Source organism: Gossypium raimondii, chromosome 8 (genome assembly GCF_025698545.1).
Source record: "Gossypium raimondii isolate GPD5lz chromosome 8, ASM2569854v1, whole genome shotgun sequence".
Lineage (NCBI taxonomy): Eukaryota > Viridiplantae > Streptophyta > Magnoliopsida > Malvales > Malvaceae > Gossypium > Gossypium raimondii.
The window spans coordinates 54,893,357-54,913,423 of NC_068572.1; the positions used below are offsets into that span (position 1 = coordinate 54,893,357).

Here is a 20,067-nt window from a genome sequence, read left to right on the forward strand (position 1 = left end):
TTCGAAGTTAGAGTCAAAGCATGATCAGCATCTCAGAACCGTGTATGGGAATTCTAGTTATCAGAGGTAGTATTCTTGGGACATGTGATATCGGCAGATGGAATCAGAGTTGATCCGAAGAAAATTGAAGTAATTGTTCAGTGGAAAGCACCGAAGAATGTATCTGAGGTACGCAGTTTTCTTGGTTTGGCTGGATATTATAGAAGATTTGTAAATGGGTTTTCGAATATAGCTTTGGTGATGACCAAGTTACTACAGAAGAATGTTCCTTTTATTTGGGATGATCAGTGCCAGAGGAGTTTTGAGACATTGAAATAAATGCTGACAAAGGTACCAGTTCTAACTTTACCAGAATCGGGGAAAGATTTCATAGTGTACAATGATGCTTCGTTGAATGGTTTGGGTTGTGTATTGATGTAGGATGGAAAAGTAATAGCTTATGCATCTCGACAGTTGAAGCCACATGAACGCAACTACCCGACACACGATTTGGAGTTAGCTGCTGTAATTTTTGCATTGAAGATTCGGAGGCATTACTTGTATGGTGAGAAATGTTATATTTACACTAATCATAAAAGTCTCAAATATCTTCTGTCACAAAAGGAGTTGAATCTGAGACAGAGACGATGGATAGAACTTTTAAAAGATTATGATTGTGTTATAGATTATCATCCAGGAAAGGCAAATGTGGTAGCAAATTATTTAAGAATAATGTGGTACCATAAATGTCATAACCCTGTTCCGGTGATGGTTTGGGGTTAGGGGGTGTTACAGCATAAGCTTTGGATAAGCCATCCATATACATAAAGAGAGAGTGTAAAGGTTGATGGAATCGGATTAGACCTATTGGAATGAAATTAGATGATATATTGGTCTGGATAAAGGGATTGAACTGATTTATGAGCAAACTGTTTAGAATAAAAAAAATATGGTTGAATCGGTTTATATTTTTTATATTTACTATTTATTTAATTATTTTTGAATCAATAATCAAACCGAGAATCAAATAGTCTAATCGATTTGATCACTAATCCGATTTTTAAAACATTCACTTGAGAAGTAAGAGTCAACTTATAAATATTTGGAGTTAAAAATTGCAATTATATTAAGGGTAAATTACATAAATGTTCATCCAATTATGAGAGTGTGTATGTTTTGGCCACCTAACTATAATTTTTTAATTTAGTTACTAAATTTTTGGAAATTACATTTTAATTACCTTGTCATGTAGTGAATAACGGAAGTCTAACGTGGGCTTTTTATTAGCCTAATAACAAATTTTGTCCTTCAATATTTCTATGAAATTGGTCGTAATTTTAAAATGTTTAAAATTTAGCCTTCAACATTAACAAAATTTATCAATTTAGTCCTAACTCTAATAAATTCCAAAAAAAGGAAGGAAAATATTAAAAATCATTTTTCAATAAAATATAAAAATTATAAAATGATTTAAAATTTAAAAATGTACAAATTATAATATTTATAAACAATAAATTTGAAATATACAATCATTTATCCAAATTCATTCCAATAAAAATATATTTCTTTTAATTTTTCTATTTAAAAAAAGAATTTTTTATGTTGATGTGGCACTGCCATGTCAGCAATTGTTATTGACATGGAGCAACATGTCAGCACTATTAACGGCCACGTAAACGCTATAACAATCAAAGACGGAAAACGTTGGTCAAAGGATTTAATTGAGTGCATTTTTCATGGAGAGGCTTATTAGCCTTTATTAATTATATAAGTAACTTTGTATAAAGAAAGATTTTTTTAATCATTTCTTAACTAGTTGATAGGTTGTTGACTTATGATACCAATTTAGGCAGTGATTTTATTATAACTTATGACACACCTATGATGCGAGTGAAAAAAAGTCGTCGTAATAAACTTGAAATTAACAAAATAATTCTAATACTATTAATAATTAGACCTGAATTTTGAAATCTGAAAAGTAGAGAGAGTAAATTCTTAAAAATAAAAGTAAAAAGACTAAATTTTAAATTTAAGAAGAGTGCAGGGACTTATGGCAGATTTTAACCAAATAAAATCCTTAATATCCGGGAACTTCTTTTAGCGGGTTTTCAACTGTAGGAGAGTAGTGTATTCCATGCGCCTTGGAGTAATGAGTTGAGTAGCTCGTAGATAGTGACCATTAAAGCTTTGGGAGTTTAGAGGGCTGCTTTGCCACTTCCTTCCAAAACTAGTAGATCTATTTCCTCATCTTATTATCAATTTATCATTACCTGCAGCCCCAAAAGTCTACGATTCCTGTTTAACTTTTATCGTTTCCGAGAAGACAACACCAAAAGCAATCATTACTGTGATCCCACTTCAAAGGATCACCTGAACAATGACTATTAATAGGGAGAGGAGTAGGAAAAGCTCTCTCCCATTAATGGGTTTGCAGAGACTTTGTGGAGTAATCTTAGTATCAGCTCTGATTTCATTTGTCTGTCAGCCAAATTCTGTCATTGCCGGTGATATAGTACACGACGACAATTTAGCTCCCAAGAAGCCTGGTTGTGAGAACGATTTTGTTCTAGTAATTATTCTAAATCCTTTCTTCTATTTATTTATTCATTTCTTTGTTTCTCCACTGGTTTCCTTAAATTTGTTTTTCTTGTTAAATTTGGTAGTGGTAAGTAACCAAGCACTTTCAATAATGTTGATTTTCCCTATCACTCTATACCCGACCAAAAAGCCAATAGAATACAATAAGCCATGTTTGAAGCAACTCAAACAAATATTAAAATGATAACCGAAGCTAAAAATAAATCAAACTAAAATAAGAAGTTCATACAAATGTTAAACCAACATAAATGAACTCAAAAAAATCCATACACAACCATCCAAGGTCAATGATAGTTAAACATAGAGTACGTTAAGAATCCTGGGTTAAACTAGTAAAATGTAGGCTATGTCTCGAGAAGGAAGTCATGTCACTGTCTTGAGATAGGTCATTGTTTATAAATTTTAAGTTTGAAGTTTCATCTCTTGAGACAATGGACCCATGTCTCGTCATGTCTCAATACCTTGACTCCTATGTCTTGAGACAATCACACTATATAGCGGGACTTCAATCTTCAGTCGTACTTTCAACAATTTAACTTCGATGTTTCAAGTCCCGAGACAAAAATGAAATCTTGAAGGCTTGGCGTTTTGGGTATATATTGTATAGCATTTAGTAAAGCTAATTTAGCTCCAGTTTAGTAAATATATAGCATTTAGTTATTTTCTTAAGTTGGTGGGTGAGTCTGTATTTTCTCTTTTTTTCTTCAGCAATTGTTACTCTCTGATTTTATGAAAAAATTTCCCATTCTTTTTTGATTGATATATTATTATATTTCTAGATTATATTTCTAGATTGATAGTCAGCTATTGGTCCTAGTAAATTTTCCCCTTTATTAATAGCGATTTACTTTCATTGCTCATAGTGATAAAATATTCGATTACCTGCCCTTTTTTGTCAATTTGTTTCTCTTAGTTTTGGACTCTCCATGTCCACGTTGTTGGAGTAAAGTTGTTCTCAACATTTATTATGGACCTCTGTTGTATAAAGTTTAGCTTTATCCATGTTTTGTTTCGTTTATTGAGTTTAACTGTCAATCATCACGGATTTTTTTAGGTCAAAGTTCAAACTTGGGTTAATTGCATAGAGGATTCTGAGTATGTTGGTGTAGGTGCCAGATTTGGCACTACGATAGTGTCGAAGGAGAAGAATGCAAACCAAAGATGCCTCATTCTTTCTGACCCTCGTGATTGTTGTAACCACCCAAAGAATAAGGTTTGTTTATTTGGTATTGATATACTCATGCATTCATGTATGGTCATCACAACAAGCAAGTATAGCATATTTTAGATACTATTAACCAATGCATAACTTTGGTTTCGTTAGCTTGCTAATGATTTTATTATGGTGGACCGAGGCCACTGCAAATTCACAACCAAGGCAAATAATGCACAAGTAGCTCATACATCAGCTGTTCTCATTATAAATAACCAAAAAGGTAATTGATGATCTAGATTGTTACTTGATGCGAGTAGTTGAGGTTTTTAAATGCATTATTGACAAATAACCAGGGTGATATTTTTATGTTAACTGGAAAAAATGTTCTTTTGTCACTAATTTGAATTTTACCCTTTTGGATTGCAATGAATAAGTATGAGATTGATAGTATTCACTTTTTAAATCAATTTTTGGATAAATAGTTTGACCGAAAGAGACATATTGGAGAATATGTACCTTGCTAAAGGTCAACCCTGTTTCATTTACTGCAGAACTCTACAAGATGGTATGTGAGCCTGATGAAACTGATTAGACATACACATACCTGCTGTCATGCTCCCACAGGATGCTGGTGCAAGCTTGGAAAAAATGCTAACAAGTAATTCCATCAGGTAAGCTTCTATTGAATATTGTTCTACTTTTTTTTATCCACATATATGGTCTTCCTTTTAGGACATATATGATATCTTTTTAAATGCTTTGAGCTTTTGCAGTGTCTGTATAGCTTTACTCCCCAAAGCGACCACTAGTTGACATAGCCGAAGTGTTCCTATGGTTGATGGCTATTGGTACCATAATATGTGCTTCATATTGGTCAGCATGGAGTGTAAGAGGAGCTGCTATTGAATAGGACAAACTATTAAAGGTCACTTGGAGTTAATTTAACGTATTACACAATGCAACATATCTACATCTGTGTTTGTATGCTTACAGCTATATTATTCTTATTAAGAGCTTATATTGTCAATGCAGGATGCTTTGGATGAAATCCCGGAAAGCAGACATGTAGGTTCTGGTGGTGTAGTAGACATCAACACCAAGTCAGCCATCTTATTCGTTGTTGTTGCTTCTTGCTTCTTGGTTATGCTTTACCAACTTATGTCATACTGGTTTGTTGAGCTGTTGGTGGTTCTTTTCTACATAGGTGGTGTAGAGGTAGAACTTTCTTTCATGTCTGATTCGTCGTTATTATTCCCCTGAGCATGCATGCCATACACTATATGTTTCTGTGAACATTACCAATTTTTTTTCTCAGTTATACCAGATATTTCAATGAAGTATTAGTATATAACTTGGAAGTTTTATGTATATGCAGGGCCTTCAAACTTGCGTGGTTGCTCTATTGTAGGTATGCTTGTATTTCTTAATATGAATTAAGTATGTTAGAAGAAGTTTGCATTTAAATACATGCTCAATCTGCATGTCACACTTGTGGATCATTGTTGATTCAGTCTTTTTATATTTACTGCCAAGCATCTATCATTATTTTATTCTTTACATAACTAGATAACCATCAAAGCATTATGAGAAGCCGAATAAAAGGATTTAGTTTGAAAACTTTTTTGTTCATAATAGCGTCAACTTTCATCAATAAACGAAGAAAAATGGTTGCAGTTATGGAAGCTGAGGCATTTAGTATATTGTCCAACTGTGTAGATACAAATACCATTCTTTCAGTTTTACAGCCTTCATTAGTTAAGCTATCTAACTTGTCTTTTCAAGGTTATGACCAAGTTTTTATATCTCACAGTCACAGGTGGTTCAAGCATGCTGGAGAATCATACATTAAAGTGCCTTTCTTTGTGTTGGTATTTTATCAGAAATGAAAACTAAAATGATGAAGAAAATTGAACTGAGAAGTCAAGTAATTGAAATGGAAAAGGTACATTTTATTGAACTGAAACTAGTTGTTTATATAGTAAACAAGTTAACAACTACTAACTAAAAATAGGCTAATAACATAATCATAATATTTAACAAAAATCTCTAGAAAATCTGAAATAAATCAAAGTTATGATTATATCTAAAAATAGCTAGATTATGATAACTGAAGTAAATCTTCAACACTTCTCCTTGCTTCAGTTGCTGCAAACACCAAATGTTGTTCTCAAAACTTCAAATTTGCTTACTGGGAGTAACTTGGTGAAGATATCTACAACCTACTCCTCTGTTTTGCAATGAACCAGTATAACGTTACCTTCTTTTTGCACTTCCCTTAAAAAGAAAAGCTTAATGTTGAAATGTTTAGTCTCCCCGTGAAATACTGGATTATGAGAAATTGCAATGGCAGCTTGATTATCGACGAAAGTCTTTGTGCTTTCCTTCTGTTCAAGGTTAAGATCACTTAATAATTTTCTCAACCATAAAGCCACAAAGCTTGATTAACAGCGGCTGCTGCAGTAACAAATTCTGCTTCGGCAGTGGATTGAGCCATAGTTTCTTGCTTCTTCGAGCTCTATGAGAAGACACTAGATCCAAAAGTAAAACAATAGTCTGATGTACTCCTCATGTCATCAATGGAACCTCCCCAATCACTATCAGAGAAGCCAACAAGATTGAACTCCTTGCTTCTTGTGAATTTAACACCAAAATTACTCGTGCCTTTGATATAACAAACTACTCTCTTGGTAGCCTTGAGATGCAATTCACTGGCACAATGCATAAATCGTGACAAAGTACTTACATCATTTAAAATATCAGGACGTGTTGCTGTAAGATACATTAATCAACCAATCAAACTTCTAAAATATCCCTTATCAACTTTATCAGCTCCATCTTCTTTACACAGCTTCTCCTTTTGATTCATATGAGTGCTTACTTCCTTGCACTCTTCAAGCTTGAATTTCTTCAAGGTTTCCTTGGCATACTTCTTCTGGCATATGAATACTTTATGCTCAGCCTGTTTAATTTCCATTCCAATAAAAAAAGACATCAATCCGAGATCTGTCATCTCAAAAACCTTCATCATTTCTTGCTTGAATTCCTCAAGCAACCGTGCATCATTTCCCATTAGCAAGAGATTATTAACATAAAGAGAGATTATCAAAATATCATTATTCTGATGTTTGACATAAAGAGTGGTCTCGGACAAATTTTTTTCAAAACCCAAGCTTAGCAAATGATCATCTATCTTACTGTACCAAGCTCTTGGAGCTTGTTTCAATCCATAAAGAGCCTTCTTGTGAAGAAACATCTTGTTTTCCTCTTCTTTCTTCACTAAACCTTTAGGCTGTTCAACATAAATTTCTTCTTGCAAAATGCCATTTAAAAAAGCTGATTTTACATCAAGCTGATACACTCTCCAATTCATTTGAGCAACTATAACAAGTAAAAGTCTTATGGTGTCCAAATGAGCAACTGGTTCGAAGGTGTCTAAATAGTCTACGCCAAAAACTTGTGCATAGCCTTTGACCACAAGTCTTACTTTGTGCTTGTTGGTTGAGCCATCAGCATTAAGCTTGGTTCTGTACACCCACTTGACTACAATCACCTTCCTATCATAGGTTCGATCAACCAACTCTCATGTTTTGTTTTTCTCAATCATGGACAACTCCTCTTTCATTGCAACCACCCATTTCATGTCCTTCATTGCCGTAGAAAAATTTGTAGGTTCACAAACAGCTATATTACATCTTGCATAAATGTCAGTGAGCAATCTAGTACCCCTTGTTAGAGCATCATCCACCGACTCATTCAGCCAATTTTTATCTTTATCTGTGGTTGAAACAGGAAATTTAAGCTCTAAATCTGTTGTGCTTTGGCCACTTTTCTCATCCCAGTTTCACTCTTCATTTTCCACGAAATGAACATCTCTGTTTATAACAATTTTCCCAGACTGCGGTTGGAAAATTTTGTAAGCTTTTGCAACAATGCTATAGCCGATAAAGACTCCTAGAAGTGCCTTTTTGTCTAACTTGTCTCTCTTGATTTGAGGAACGTGAGTGAAGCACAAACAACCAAATATTTTGAGCAAATTTAAATATGGTTTATGACCATACCAAGCCTCACAGGGTGTTTGATCCTTGGCCACTTTTGTGGGTAATCTATTATGTAGGAAAACTGCGGTATGAGCTGCTTCTGCCCAGAACTTTTTGGGTAAATTTTTCTCATGCAACATACATCTGGTCATGTCTAAGATGTATTTGTTTCGCCTCTCACTAATTCCATTCTATTGCGGAGTATAGGGAACTGTTAATTGATGCTCAATGTCAGCTTATTCACAAAATGCATTGAAATTTTCTTATGTATACTCCTTGCCGTTATCGGACCTCAATATTTGAATGTGGTTGCCACTTTGATTTTCCACAATCTTCTTGAATTTCCAGAATACTCCAACCGCTTCTGACTTGAATTTTAAGAAGAAAATCCAACACATTCTTGTAAAATCATCAATAAAAGCAACATAATACCGACACCTGCTAATGAAAGAGTTCTTTGAGATCTAGAAATGTCTGTGTGAATCAACTACAACTTACAAGTGGCTCTCCATGCTGTCTTGGGAAATGGCTTTCTATTTTGCTTTCTAAATTGACAAGCTTTACATGCAGGTGATCATCAAGGTCTGGAAGATTAATTGCCATTTTTTTGGACTTCATCTGCAGTATCCCCTGATGGTGATAGTGTTCGATCCTTTTATGCCACAGCATTGTGAGGCTTTCTTTGATTAGAAAAGCTTATTGCTCCTCTTGCATTGGATTGAGGGAAAAACTCCTTCCTACCATCTTAACTTCGAACATCTTTTGTCCTTAACAACTTGTAATGGCTATAGTGCCCTTTCCTTTGACTGCAATGTACTCACCGTTCCCAATTCTGACTTTCTTGGACTCGGTACTCTTCAGTTATTTGAACAACTCTTTGTCATGTGTTATATGATTAGTGCAACCACTGTCAATGAGCCAACTTTCACTTGCTTCGTGACTAGTGAAACAAATTGCAACAAAAAGCTGATCTTTTTCTTCTTGATCTGCCAATTGCACTTCATGTCCTTTGCTAATTTTTGTACTTACAAATAACAACTTCATGTCTCATTTGGTTACACTTATTGCACTTTGCATCTGGTCTTCTCCAGCACTTGAAAGGAGGGTGACCTTTCTTGTCGCAATGTTGACATGGAGGATAATCCTTCTTCACTCCTGATCTTCTATTTCAAATTTTACTTTGTTCCCAAAAACAGAGCTTTCTCCACTCGTAGCATGAAACTTTTTGTTCTTTGACCTCCTGTTCTTTCCATCATTTTGATGCTTAATTAGTAGAGCACCTTCAACAACCCCTTTTTACCTCATTATACTCCTTTGCTCTTGTGCTTGTAAAGCACTTAAGAGTTCCGCCAAAGTAATCTTTGACATATCCTTCGTGTTCTCTAAGGTGGTGATGGTAGCCTCAAACTTTTCAGGTATTGTTACAAGAATTTTCTCCACAATCCTTGAATCTGCTAGAGATGAACCTAGCAACTTGACCTTATTGGTTATGTTAAGGAGCCTTTCAGAATACTCCTTGACTGTTTCAGTCTCCTTCATCTTCAGCTCAAAATTACGTGCAAGATTCAACACTTACATCCCGCGAATTCTCTCGTCTCCATCGTACTCAGTCTTGAGATAATTCCATATCTCCTTTGCTAACTTTAGAGACATAATTCGTGTAAAAATAGTTAGTGAAACTGCAGCAAACAAACAGGCTTTTGCCTTTGATTTCCTTGTCTTCTTTTCTTTTTGTGTTTTGATCTGTGCCACAGTGGGGTTGGTAGGCAATGTAGGAATCTCGTAGCCTTCTTCCACGGCTTCCCAAAGATCTATAGCCTCCAGGTAAGTCTCCATTCGCACAACCCAAATCTAATAATTATCTCCATCAAAAATAGGCGGCGCAATCGAAGAGAAATTAATTTCAGCTTCCATAATGCAGCAAACACTAACACAGGTCCCTCAAGAAGAAAGCTCTGATTACCAATTGTTGGTATTTTATCAAAAAAGAAAACTAAAATGATGAAGAAAACTGAACTGAAAAGTCAAGTAATTGAAATGAAAAAGGTACATTTTATTGAACTGAAACTAGTTGTTTATATAGTAAACAAGTTAACAACTACTAACTAAAAATAAGCTAATAACAGAATCATAATCTTTAACAAAAATCTCTAAAAAATCTGAAATAAATCAAAGTTATGATTATATCTAAAAATAGCTAGATTATGATAACTGAAGCAAATCTTCAACACTTTGGACATCTCTCATACCTTACATTGACAGTTTTGCCTATCTGCGTAGCATTTGCTGTTGTTTGGGCTGTTTACCGCAATGTTTCCTTTGCTTGGATAGGTCAAGATATACTAGTAAGAATGTACTTTCTTGTTAACTGTCCTAATATATTTCAAGATTGTCCAAGTTCCTTGTACTATAAATTATTAAAAATTCCTTTCTTTGGCATAAATGTTTTCCACTTCCACTTGTTGATGCAATAAATAGTGGATGCCATGGTAATAAGAGACAAGCGAATTCGATACATGAGTACTATCATGAATGCAATAGCTATGTGCTTAAATATTTAATTGTGCCTATCTTAATGTACCATTGACACCCTATCTTGTTCTTTCCCATTAATGCTGAAGAGTGAGTTCAAAACAAGTGTTTGAATTGATGGATGACAACCTTTATTCTTGTTCTGGGTTCATTATCCAGATTTTTTTTTTTTTGTTTTTCATCAAGTCATTGCTTGCCTAGAATATTCACTCCAAATAGTGGGTTCAGAATGCTCTTATTGTTCATTAATGGAACCATCCATGTGATACGCATTACATTATCACATTAGTGATAAGTGCATACAACCACCTTAGGTATACGAGTCATGTTTTCCTGTAGGTCCTATAGTCTCTCCCTTCGTTTACTTATTTTGACAAGAAGTTGATGCGAGATTTACACTGCAAAGTTTTAAGTTATAATATTTTGTCTTCTCAGGAATTGCACTGATAATCACAGTTCTGCAAATTGTCCATGTACCTAATCTCAAGGTAGCATTTGTGTATTTTCGATTAGCATGAATGCTTCTTAATTCTGTAAATTCTCGTTGGAATTTCTAAATAATTGAATATGTAATGATTTCCCCAAACACTATTTATATTATAACATAATTCTTTTTGGTTTGTGAATCGGGTGGGAACAACTCTACTCGGTTGTGCCTTCTTATATGACATCTTTTGGGTGTTTGTTTCAAAGAAGTTGTTCCATGAAAGTGTGATGATTGTGGTAAGTATCTACTTTATCAAACTTTAGCCCACATGCTACACCAGAATTAGAAGGTTTAGTCTTTGGAATGTGATATTGATTGCTTGTCTATTTCATAGGTAGCTCGTGGTGATAAAAGTGGAGAGGATTGCATTCCAATGCTACTGAAGATCCCACGCATGTTTGATCCATGGGTTGGTTATAGCATAATAGGGTTCGGTGATATCCTTTTACCTGGATTGCTGATAGCATTTTCCCTCAGGTTGGAACTTTGAAGTCTTCACTTGCAAAATATTTTGTTCCTGTTAATGTTTGTTCCTGCGAACTTGTTCCTTATTGTACCTGCCATTTTGGAATGGCAACCTCGTCTTTTTCATACTACTTTCCAAATGCTGTATACATACTTTTTTGTATATTGAACTCTGAAATTGCTTATTTATCTGCTTAGAAGTTAGATATCACTCGAACTGCTTACGGTTACAGGTATGACTGGCTGGCAAACAAGACTCTTCGAGCTGGATACTTCCTGTGGGTGATGATTGCTTATGGCTTAGGTAAGAGATGATATTACAGTGCCCGTGAAAAAAATGGTTTGTTTGTTGTTGGTAAAGGAATTAAAATATAACTCCTTTCTCACCTATGGCACGTCTTCTCATTACATACGTGGCACTAAATTTGATGGATGGACATGGTCAACCTGCACTCCTTTACATTGCCCCTTTTACACTCCGTAAAATTTGTTACTGTCAAGAAATTGAACGCCTTAGTCTCTTTACTGTCAGCTTGATAAATTCCATGCCTTGATGCAGGAACCTTTTTTATTCTGGAGAGAAAGCTAGGTGATTTGAGAGTTCTCTGGACAAGAGGAGAATCAGAAAGACCCTGCCCCCATATCCAACTCGAACCCAACATAGTGATGAGTTAAACGATGAAAAGTAAGACCTTTTTCCGTAGTTACAATATTGTAAATGTGTGGCTGAGGCTGATGATCATTCAAAACCTACTTTTGATCTAGCATAAATCTCAATGCCCTTTAAAGCTATGTAGGGCATGTTATCAATTAGCATTAGCATGTCCCATTTTTTTTTAAACAGAAATAATACAAGTAATTTGCAGTATTTGATAATGTTGAAGAATTGCTTATGAAATAATTCACAGCTTTCAGCCCAGCTCCATTTTGCTGTAAGTATTTCAGTATGTAATCTTTTAGAAATCTAAATTTTCTTTTAGTTTCCCTTGTGGCTAAGATTATATTATATTGTCTATATATAACATGCTGCATTATCAAGCATATTTCCTAAAATCATGCAAGGATCATGACAGCTCAAGGTTAAGAGAGCACCAGAGATTTGAAGGCTTAAAAATAATTGATTACCTTCATGGAACATGAACGGTTCAATAATGTCTAGATGTGTCTGAGCTGAAATTATTGACTCGAGAAGAAATTAGAATATATAAATGGAAGCCAAAAATTCAATGACTAAATTGTACATGCACATATCATTATATGATATGGCAGAAATATTTTGCAGAACTAAGAAGAAGAAAAGAATACAGTTGCATGTTGATGAAGGGAATGGAAAGATTGGGATGATAATAACTTTGATTATCAGTCAAACCGACCATTAGGTAGCTGCCAGTTGTCTAATTGATACCCACTTGCTACCTTGTTGACAAAAGAAAGACAAATGGGCAAATGCCATGTGCCAATGGGAAAGGGTAGTTGGTTGATGATGATGATGATTAGGAGTGTAATTCTAATACTACAAGAAAGCTCCTGAATAAATCAGTTTTTTTGAAACTAAAATTGATGTTGGGACTCGGGAGGAACTAAAAGGGCTGCACAAGTGCAGGGTGTGGGGCTATGGCAGCATGTGAGTGTGAGTTGTCTACCATGATTGGCTTTCCTGCTTTTTCATATAAAGTTGAAAAGACAAGAGTATATCACTCTGCCAAGGAGGATCTCTCGTCTTCCTCTCTGGCTAACAGCAAAATTAAAATAATAAATAAATAAAGTGACAGGAACTTTATACTTGTTCTTGTTTATTATCATGTCGTATGTTTAGGTGATGGAAATATTAATATATGTAGAGCTAAAATACTTAAAATTTATCAAAGAATAAGCTAGTACAATCCATGCGTATACAGGGATGGATACAGGCGATGGGGATACCACTTTCTTCAAATTTTCAGATTTATGAATTTTATGACATTCGTTTTTCTTGGCTAAATTGTGTTTTATACAATTCGGTCCCTTTCACCTATAAGTTTATATTTTATATTAACAAAGTATTTTTTAGTTTTTAATTATATAATTTTAATAATAATTAAATATTAATGTATGACGAGTCTTGAAAGATTATATTTAGAGACCTAATATGAACTTTAAAGTTAAATTTTAGAATTAATTGATTTGGCTTACACACATACTTATATATTAGGTTAGTGATTTTTTTTTATATTTTGATTTGTATGTCTTGCATCCAAAGAGAACCTCACAATTGAACATTACTTTCGATTTGATATATTCACTGCTAGTATTGATTCATTGCTAACAAAAATGAATTCTTGCTTTAATGATGAGGTAGTGGAGTTACTTGTTCTTAGCTTTGGATCCATGTGATAATTGCAAAGTTTTTTGTGTGGAAATATCTGCAAACTTATAAATGATTTTACGGAATTGAAGTATTTTCAACTTGATACTCATCAAAAAATGGAGTTGCAGAAAGTTTCTACAATTGTTGACTTGTATCAAGTGCTAGCTAAGACAAATAAGTTAAGTATTTATCCTCTCCTTGATAGAATTATTCATCTTGTACTAACTCTTCCCGTGTCTACTACAACAACTGAACGAGCATTTTTAGCCAATAAAATTATGAAGACAAAACTTCACGATAGAATGGAGGATGACTTTCTTTCAACTTACTTGGTGGCATATATCGAAAAAGAGATACCTTGAGAATTTTCAACAAATTCTATCATTGATGAGTTCGATTTTATGAAAAAACGGATGGTGTAATTTAGGATGCCTAGTATTGAGAAATAGGACTAATGTCAAGTTTTTTTAATTTAATTTTTGAATTATAATAATATTGATGAAATTTAGTATAGTATTAGTTATTTCTTTTTATACATTGAAAAGAAATATTTAATTTTATATAGTGTGATTTTTTAATTTTTTACAATTAAACCATTCATATTTTTATAAAATATTAAATTTATTTATTTAATAAGAAAAAAATCCAAAAAAAACACTTTTTTACGTTAAAAAAATGTTCAAATTTAAAATTTTACCCCTTTGCAGTAAAATCTTGAATCCGTGTGTTGTATATAAGTAAACAAATATTAGTTGGTTTATTCTAGAGGTGCTCATGGGCCGGGCAGCCCGGCCCGGCCCGACGGCCCGCCCGAAATATGGGAGGGTTTGCGTAAAAATATAGGCCCGAAATATGGGCTTGGGCAAAAAAAAGAGGCCCGTTTAGAAAAACGGGCCGGGCCTCGGGCACCACTTTTTCGGCCTGGCCCGATTTAATAAATATATTTATTTTTTTAAATTTGAAATATTTTTTTACATACTTTTTTAATTTTTTTTTAAATTTTAAAATATTTTTAAAATACTTTTTTTAATTTTTTTTAATTTTTTTAATTTTTTTAATTTTAAAATATTTTAAAAATACTTTTTTTAATTTTTTAAAATTTATAAAATAAAAATGAGCCGGGCCGGGCTTATATTTTTTTCCCGGGCCGAGCCTGGGCAAAATCTTAGGCCCATATTTCGGGCCGGGCCGGGTCAAGTCCGGGCCTAGGACCCGGGCCGAAAATTTTTTATGGGCCCGGCCCGAACCATGAGCACCTCTAGTTTGTTCATGGATAGTAGAGCTGAAGGAACAAATCTCTTACAGATTGTTACGAGAAAAGGATTCTTCTTCTGCCTTACCATTCCATGAAGCTTCTAATCTTGGAAATATGCTAAAACCATTTTTGCAAAAAAAAAAAAAAACCACAATGAAAACCCATTTTATATTAACTTCTTTTGGATTCATAAAATTATATTAATATTCTTTTTTTATAAAGTATGACTGTTTCAACCAAATATTAAATTTTACATGAATTATTATATTATATTTTATTAAATATATCTTAGATTTAAATTAATTTAATATATAATATAAAAATAAAAAAAAACTATTTAAATTTTAATTTACAAACTATTGATGCTATGCTGACAAAACTTAAATAAATATTTTTTATATGTTATATTAAATGTTATTAAACGTAGGAGGGTGAGTGGTGATACGGAATCAACAACAGTCATTTACCCTGGCCTTCCCTCGCTTCCTGTTCTATTACCCCACACATACATAGCCGTTGTTGTTTTGCCCACTCCTCACGTGGCTGTCACTTTCCCCAACGGTAACCCCCCCACCAACGGGTCACTTTTTATCCATCTTTTTCCGCTTTCTTTTTTTAATAATATTCCCCTTTTTTCATCCAATAAATAAATAATAATAATAATAATATTCCCATTTCCCTTTTTTCTGCTTCTGGCTCCCGTTTTCCTGAAAAAATATCTTAACATTACTTTAAAATTAAACTATAATTTTATTCTGTTAAAATATGTTATAAATTTATGTGTTCTTTATAAATTTAAAATCTAATTTTAAAAATTAATTCTTTTATTTTTTTAAATTTAAAAATGTAAGGGTGCGTTTGGTTCGCTGTATTGGATTAGAGGTGTATTGGATTAGAGGTGTATTGGATTAGAGGTGTAATAGCAAATCAACTGCTTGGTTGAATGTAATGGAATAGAGGCGTAATAGTAATCTTGTGTTTGGTTGAATGGAATAGAGGTGTAATAGCATAGTGGAAAAAACTAAAATGACTAGAATACCCTTAGCATAAATTTGTTTTGGTAAATGATTATTGTTATTGTTATTTAAATTTTAATAAGATTATTATTATCAATAATAAATATTTTAATCATATTTAAACATAATTATTATTAAATATATTATAATTAAAATATATAATTTAATAAAATTCTTAATAATTAATATTCTTATATGAATTTACTCAAATCATAATATATGATACCATAAAAGATAATTTGAAATAATTAATATTAAATATATTTTAATTAAAATATATGATTTAATAAAATTTAAAATAATTATAACTAATAAATTATCTTATATGAATTTGTATAATTTAAAATAATTATTATTACATATAATTTAATAATAATATATAATTTCATAAAATTCTTGATAATAAATTTTCTTATATGAATTTATACAATTTAAAATAATTAATATTAAAAGAACTAAAAAGCACGTCCGATGAATTTGGATAAATGATTGTCTAGATGCACTTGAATCAATAAATTCATTCTTGATGTAAAACCTTTTTATATTAATTTATAAAATTTAAAATTTCAAAATACTAATAATATAAATAACCACTTATTAAAAAATACATATAGAATGGATCAAGATAAATAGGTGTCCAAATTCAATTGTATCTAGATAATATTCAAATAATAAACATAAAACAGAATGGAATGAAGAGGGCAGACAGTAAAAATTTTGCCATGAAAGTATGACTGCGGATGCCTGCTAAATAGAATGCATGTCTTACAAGATCCACCTTGTTTCTCAAATGATTGGATAAATTTTTCTCACACAATTATTTTCTTATCATTACAGCCTAATCTTTCCAACCCAGATCACCGCACAAGAGAAAAAGGGGTTAAAACAACAGAAACGGTTCAGAAATTCTAGTCGAGACCAAAAGCTTGGCCATTAAATTCACAAAAATGTCAATAGCCCCAGTAGTCATTCCGGATCTCATCATCGAATTTCTTTTTAAGCTCTGGATGTTTCTCAAAGTACTCGTCTGCGATCATGGTGTTGATCTTTTGCTGTTCATAAAAAAAGATAAAAAATTCAGCAATTGTGATTTGGAACACAACAACACACATTCCGGCATTGTTTTATTTATTACCTTAAGTTCTTGAACCTCGGCAATTTCTTTCTCCAATCGCTCAGACTCTTTCAAGGATTTCTCCTCTGCCTCTTTCAATTCTACAAGCTATAACCACAAATAAATAGCACATCATTCGAGGAAAAAACTTGGAGACAGGGTAAAAGAGAGTCAATTATCCTGTTGATTCTCACCAATTCATCAAATTTTGGTTTGTATTGAGGAGTGACGGTGTCAACAAACTTGGGGATCTCTACACCTGCAATGGAAGAGTATATAACATTTGTAACGGTGAATCCCTCAAAACTCCATCCAAACCTTATAACAAGCATGATAAATATGATTACTTCGACTGCTAGAAATTGCAAACAAGTGACAATTGAGTAGCTAGATGTCTATATTTTCTTCATTCTACTTTGAACATAAGTATAGGAGTATCTCAAGTTTTGGTGTCCAGAAGAATCTGATCACATAATAGCATTATTGAAATGAAACATCTACGGCATTAATCTGAAATTGTTAAATGCTAATAGCATTCAACAAGTGAATTGCACATAAATAAGAATTGTATTTGCAAACAAAATAGCAGCCAATTTAAACAATGTCCTCATTGGCAATTGATTTCCATTTAACTTTCAGTGACGTATGGGGCATGGAACTGATCTAGGAAAGATCAAGGAGATCTGGAGCTGGAAAATGATTGATAACTGTGTTACGCAAACTCGAGTACAAGTGTCAGATCAGGCTAAATGTCCAAAATAGGTATGTTCAACTTTTTTCCAAGAATTTGTAGGGTCCTTGAAGGGTCATATCCCCATATCTATGGTCCAGATATAGGTCAGGCATTGATATTTCCATAAAAAACAGTCAGAGAAATATAAAGCAATAGCAATATAAAGCAAAGGGCACAGAAATCCTCAGGAATCAGAAAGCTCAATCTGAAACTGCAAATTCCATTCTAAATACTATCACATGCTATGACCAGCAGAAGGGAGAGGAGTATCTTGGCTGAATGAACCATGCAGAAGATCACCTGTACGGTGGAAGCAGACGATAGTTGACAATTTCAAGCACCAGAAGTGTCACCGCAGGCTTGCTCAATAAAGAAGCATTCCTCTGTGCCAAATGCTGCAAAGAAGGCATTTTAAAGAAATCCTATTATTCTATTAGCAAGTGACAATATATTTTTGTAAATCCATAAAGAGAGAATAAGGAAATCAGACTTTAGCTTTGGTCTAAATTGAAAAAATCAGCAGTCAGACAACAACTAAGCCTTCTCCCAGTACATGGAGTCATCTATTGATCATAAATCATCATTGGCTCTTATATAAGTTGCCAATGGATGGTTACAATGGGTTTGGAAAGAAATTTCCAAAGTGCAATTTTCTAAATTAAATGATTTAATAAAGGGTGAATTGTTACATTTAGTCAGTTAGTTGGTTTGGATGAAAAGTAGCATGATCTTGAACAGATGTCAGGAAATCTGAAAAACAAATATTATATTGACAGATAAAGTCATTATAAGTCAAAATTTGTTTTTCCAAATTAGTAGGATGATTGACTTACTTTCAGCCAGTAGCAAGAATGAGGTTACAAGTATATTGAAAGTGGCAATTACTTCTTAAGACTTCCATTAAAAATGAGATGGAATAACTTTTCCAATGGACAAAATTTATACCACAAATCTCGAAAACTGCATGACACTAATCCTTTACTAAGAAATCTTCTAAAAGATAAGAAATAATAACATTAGAAGGAAGCAAGTTACACTGAAGTGCGAACAAAATAACGAATGAGGTGCAATGAGCAACAATCTGGTGTATGTTTCAACCATAGCAATACTAGGAACAACCTGCGTCAAACGAATCAATACCAAGCATTAGAAACAGTTTGAAAATCAGTAGTGATCCAATTGTCAAAGACCAAATAAAATTAATTAAGCCTACAAGAAAATAGTGATCAATTTATAAATTAGATTACATTACTCTATTCAGGATAATACCTGCCCAGCAAATAAAGATTGTTCCATTTGAAAGACCAACTTCAAATAAAGATTCATTGAAAAGCCAGATAACAGTGAAATAGGCAATGGACTAACTTCCCGCATCACCATGAATCTCTCATTGGGCTGTACATTTGCTTCAGGTAACAACTCTGTAACTCCACCAGAAGATAACCAATTCATGACCGTTTCACAAGCTGGCTGCGCCATCGTGTAGGAGACAACCCAAAACATCCCAATTGATTTATAGAGAGAATAAAAAAGGAGCTAGGGATTAGAGAGAAGAAAAAGACCTGGCTGAATTTGGTTTGTAAAGTAGAGTTAACTTCATCAAAAGTGCGACGAAGAGTAGCGAACTCTTTGCGAGCCTCATCGGAGACCAAAAGCTTAGCCATCCCTTCCCAATCAATGTTCTTTGATGCTTTGAACGCGACATCGACGACTTTCTTCCCCGGTCTGCTCATTTTTCTCGCACTTTCTCGCTTCCCAAACGCGAGACGGTGGAGATTTGGTTCGAAGAAAACTGCTGTTGATGTTGGGAGGGAGAGGGTGGGGTGGAGCAGCAGATTTTGGCTGGGGAGGGTAAAACAGAAACGATTAGCTAATCCTTACTTTTGAAACGGATTGGCTAATCGTTGTTGAAGCAGAGAAAATGATGAATACATCCGTGTTGTAATAGGCCTGTAATAGGCAATACATCAAACCAAACACGGGATTAAGTGGGGATTAGTGGGGCCCACGGATTAGGGGTGTATTGGCTAATCCAATACACCCAACCAAACATGCTGTAAGTTTGACTGATAATACTGTCAAATTTAGATATATTATAATATTATTTTTTTAGTTAACCTATAACCAAATAAATATTTTATTTATTTTAAAATATCACACTAAAATATTTAATAAAAAATTCAACAGTATTTAATTGGATCTAAATTATAAAATTTAAAAAATAATAAAATTAAATTCTGAAAAATAAAAATAAAAATTTAAAATTAATAAAAAGTAGAACTAATGACATATTTTATCCTAATTTTGCTTCCTGTTAGCTCACGAGACTGACAAATAAATATTACGAA

At 33.3% G+C, this 20,067-nt stretch overlaps 2 protein-coding genes across 2 annotated transcripts; one reads left to right on the plus strand and one right to left on the minus strand.

Annotated features, from left to right (window-relative positions):
* The first annotated feature begins 2,227 nt into the window (after positions 1–2,227).
* On the plus strand, positions 2,228–12,309 carry LOC105792228 (signal peptide peptidase-like 2). The gene is given in 15 exon segments (XM_012620700.2): positions 2,228–2,548; positions 3,632–3,790; positions 3,902–4,013; positions 4,285–4,320; positions 4,323–4,398; positions 4,502–4,658; positions 4,766–4,948; positions 5,109–5,137; positions 5,544–5,591; positions 10,001–10,115; positions 10,716–10,789; positions 10,932–11,025; positions 11,124–11,266; positions 11,488–11,558; positions 11,814–12,309. Coding segments are annotated over 15 exon segments (1,605 nt in total). The 5' UTR covers positions 2,228–2,356; the 3' UTR covers positions 11,930–12,309.
* A 4,553-nt stretch (positions 12,310–16,862) lies between these two features.
* LOC105792233 (mediator of RNA polymerase II transcription subunit 23-like) lies at positions 16,863–19,692 on the minus strand. The gene is made up of 7 exons (XM_012620709.2): positions 19,282–19,692; positions 18,989–19,189; positions 18,755–18,838; positions 18,020–18,114; positions 17,181–17,245; positions 17,008–17,094; positions 16,863–16,924 (listed from the first exon to the last, which is right to left on the minus strand). The coding sequence occupies exons 1-5, from the start codon at positions 19,450–19,452 to the stop codon at positions 17,221–17,223; spliced, it is 576 nt and encodes a 191-aa protein (XP_012476163.2). The 5' UTR covers positions 19,453–19,692; the 3' UTR covers positions 16,863–16,924; positions 17,008–17,094; positions 17,181–17,220.
* Positions 19,693–20,067: the final 375 nt, after the last annotated feature.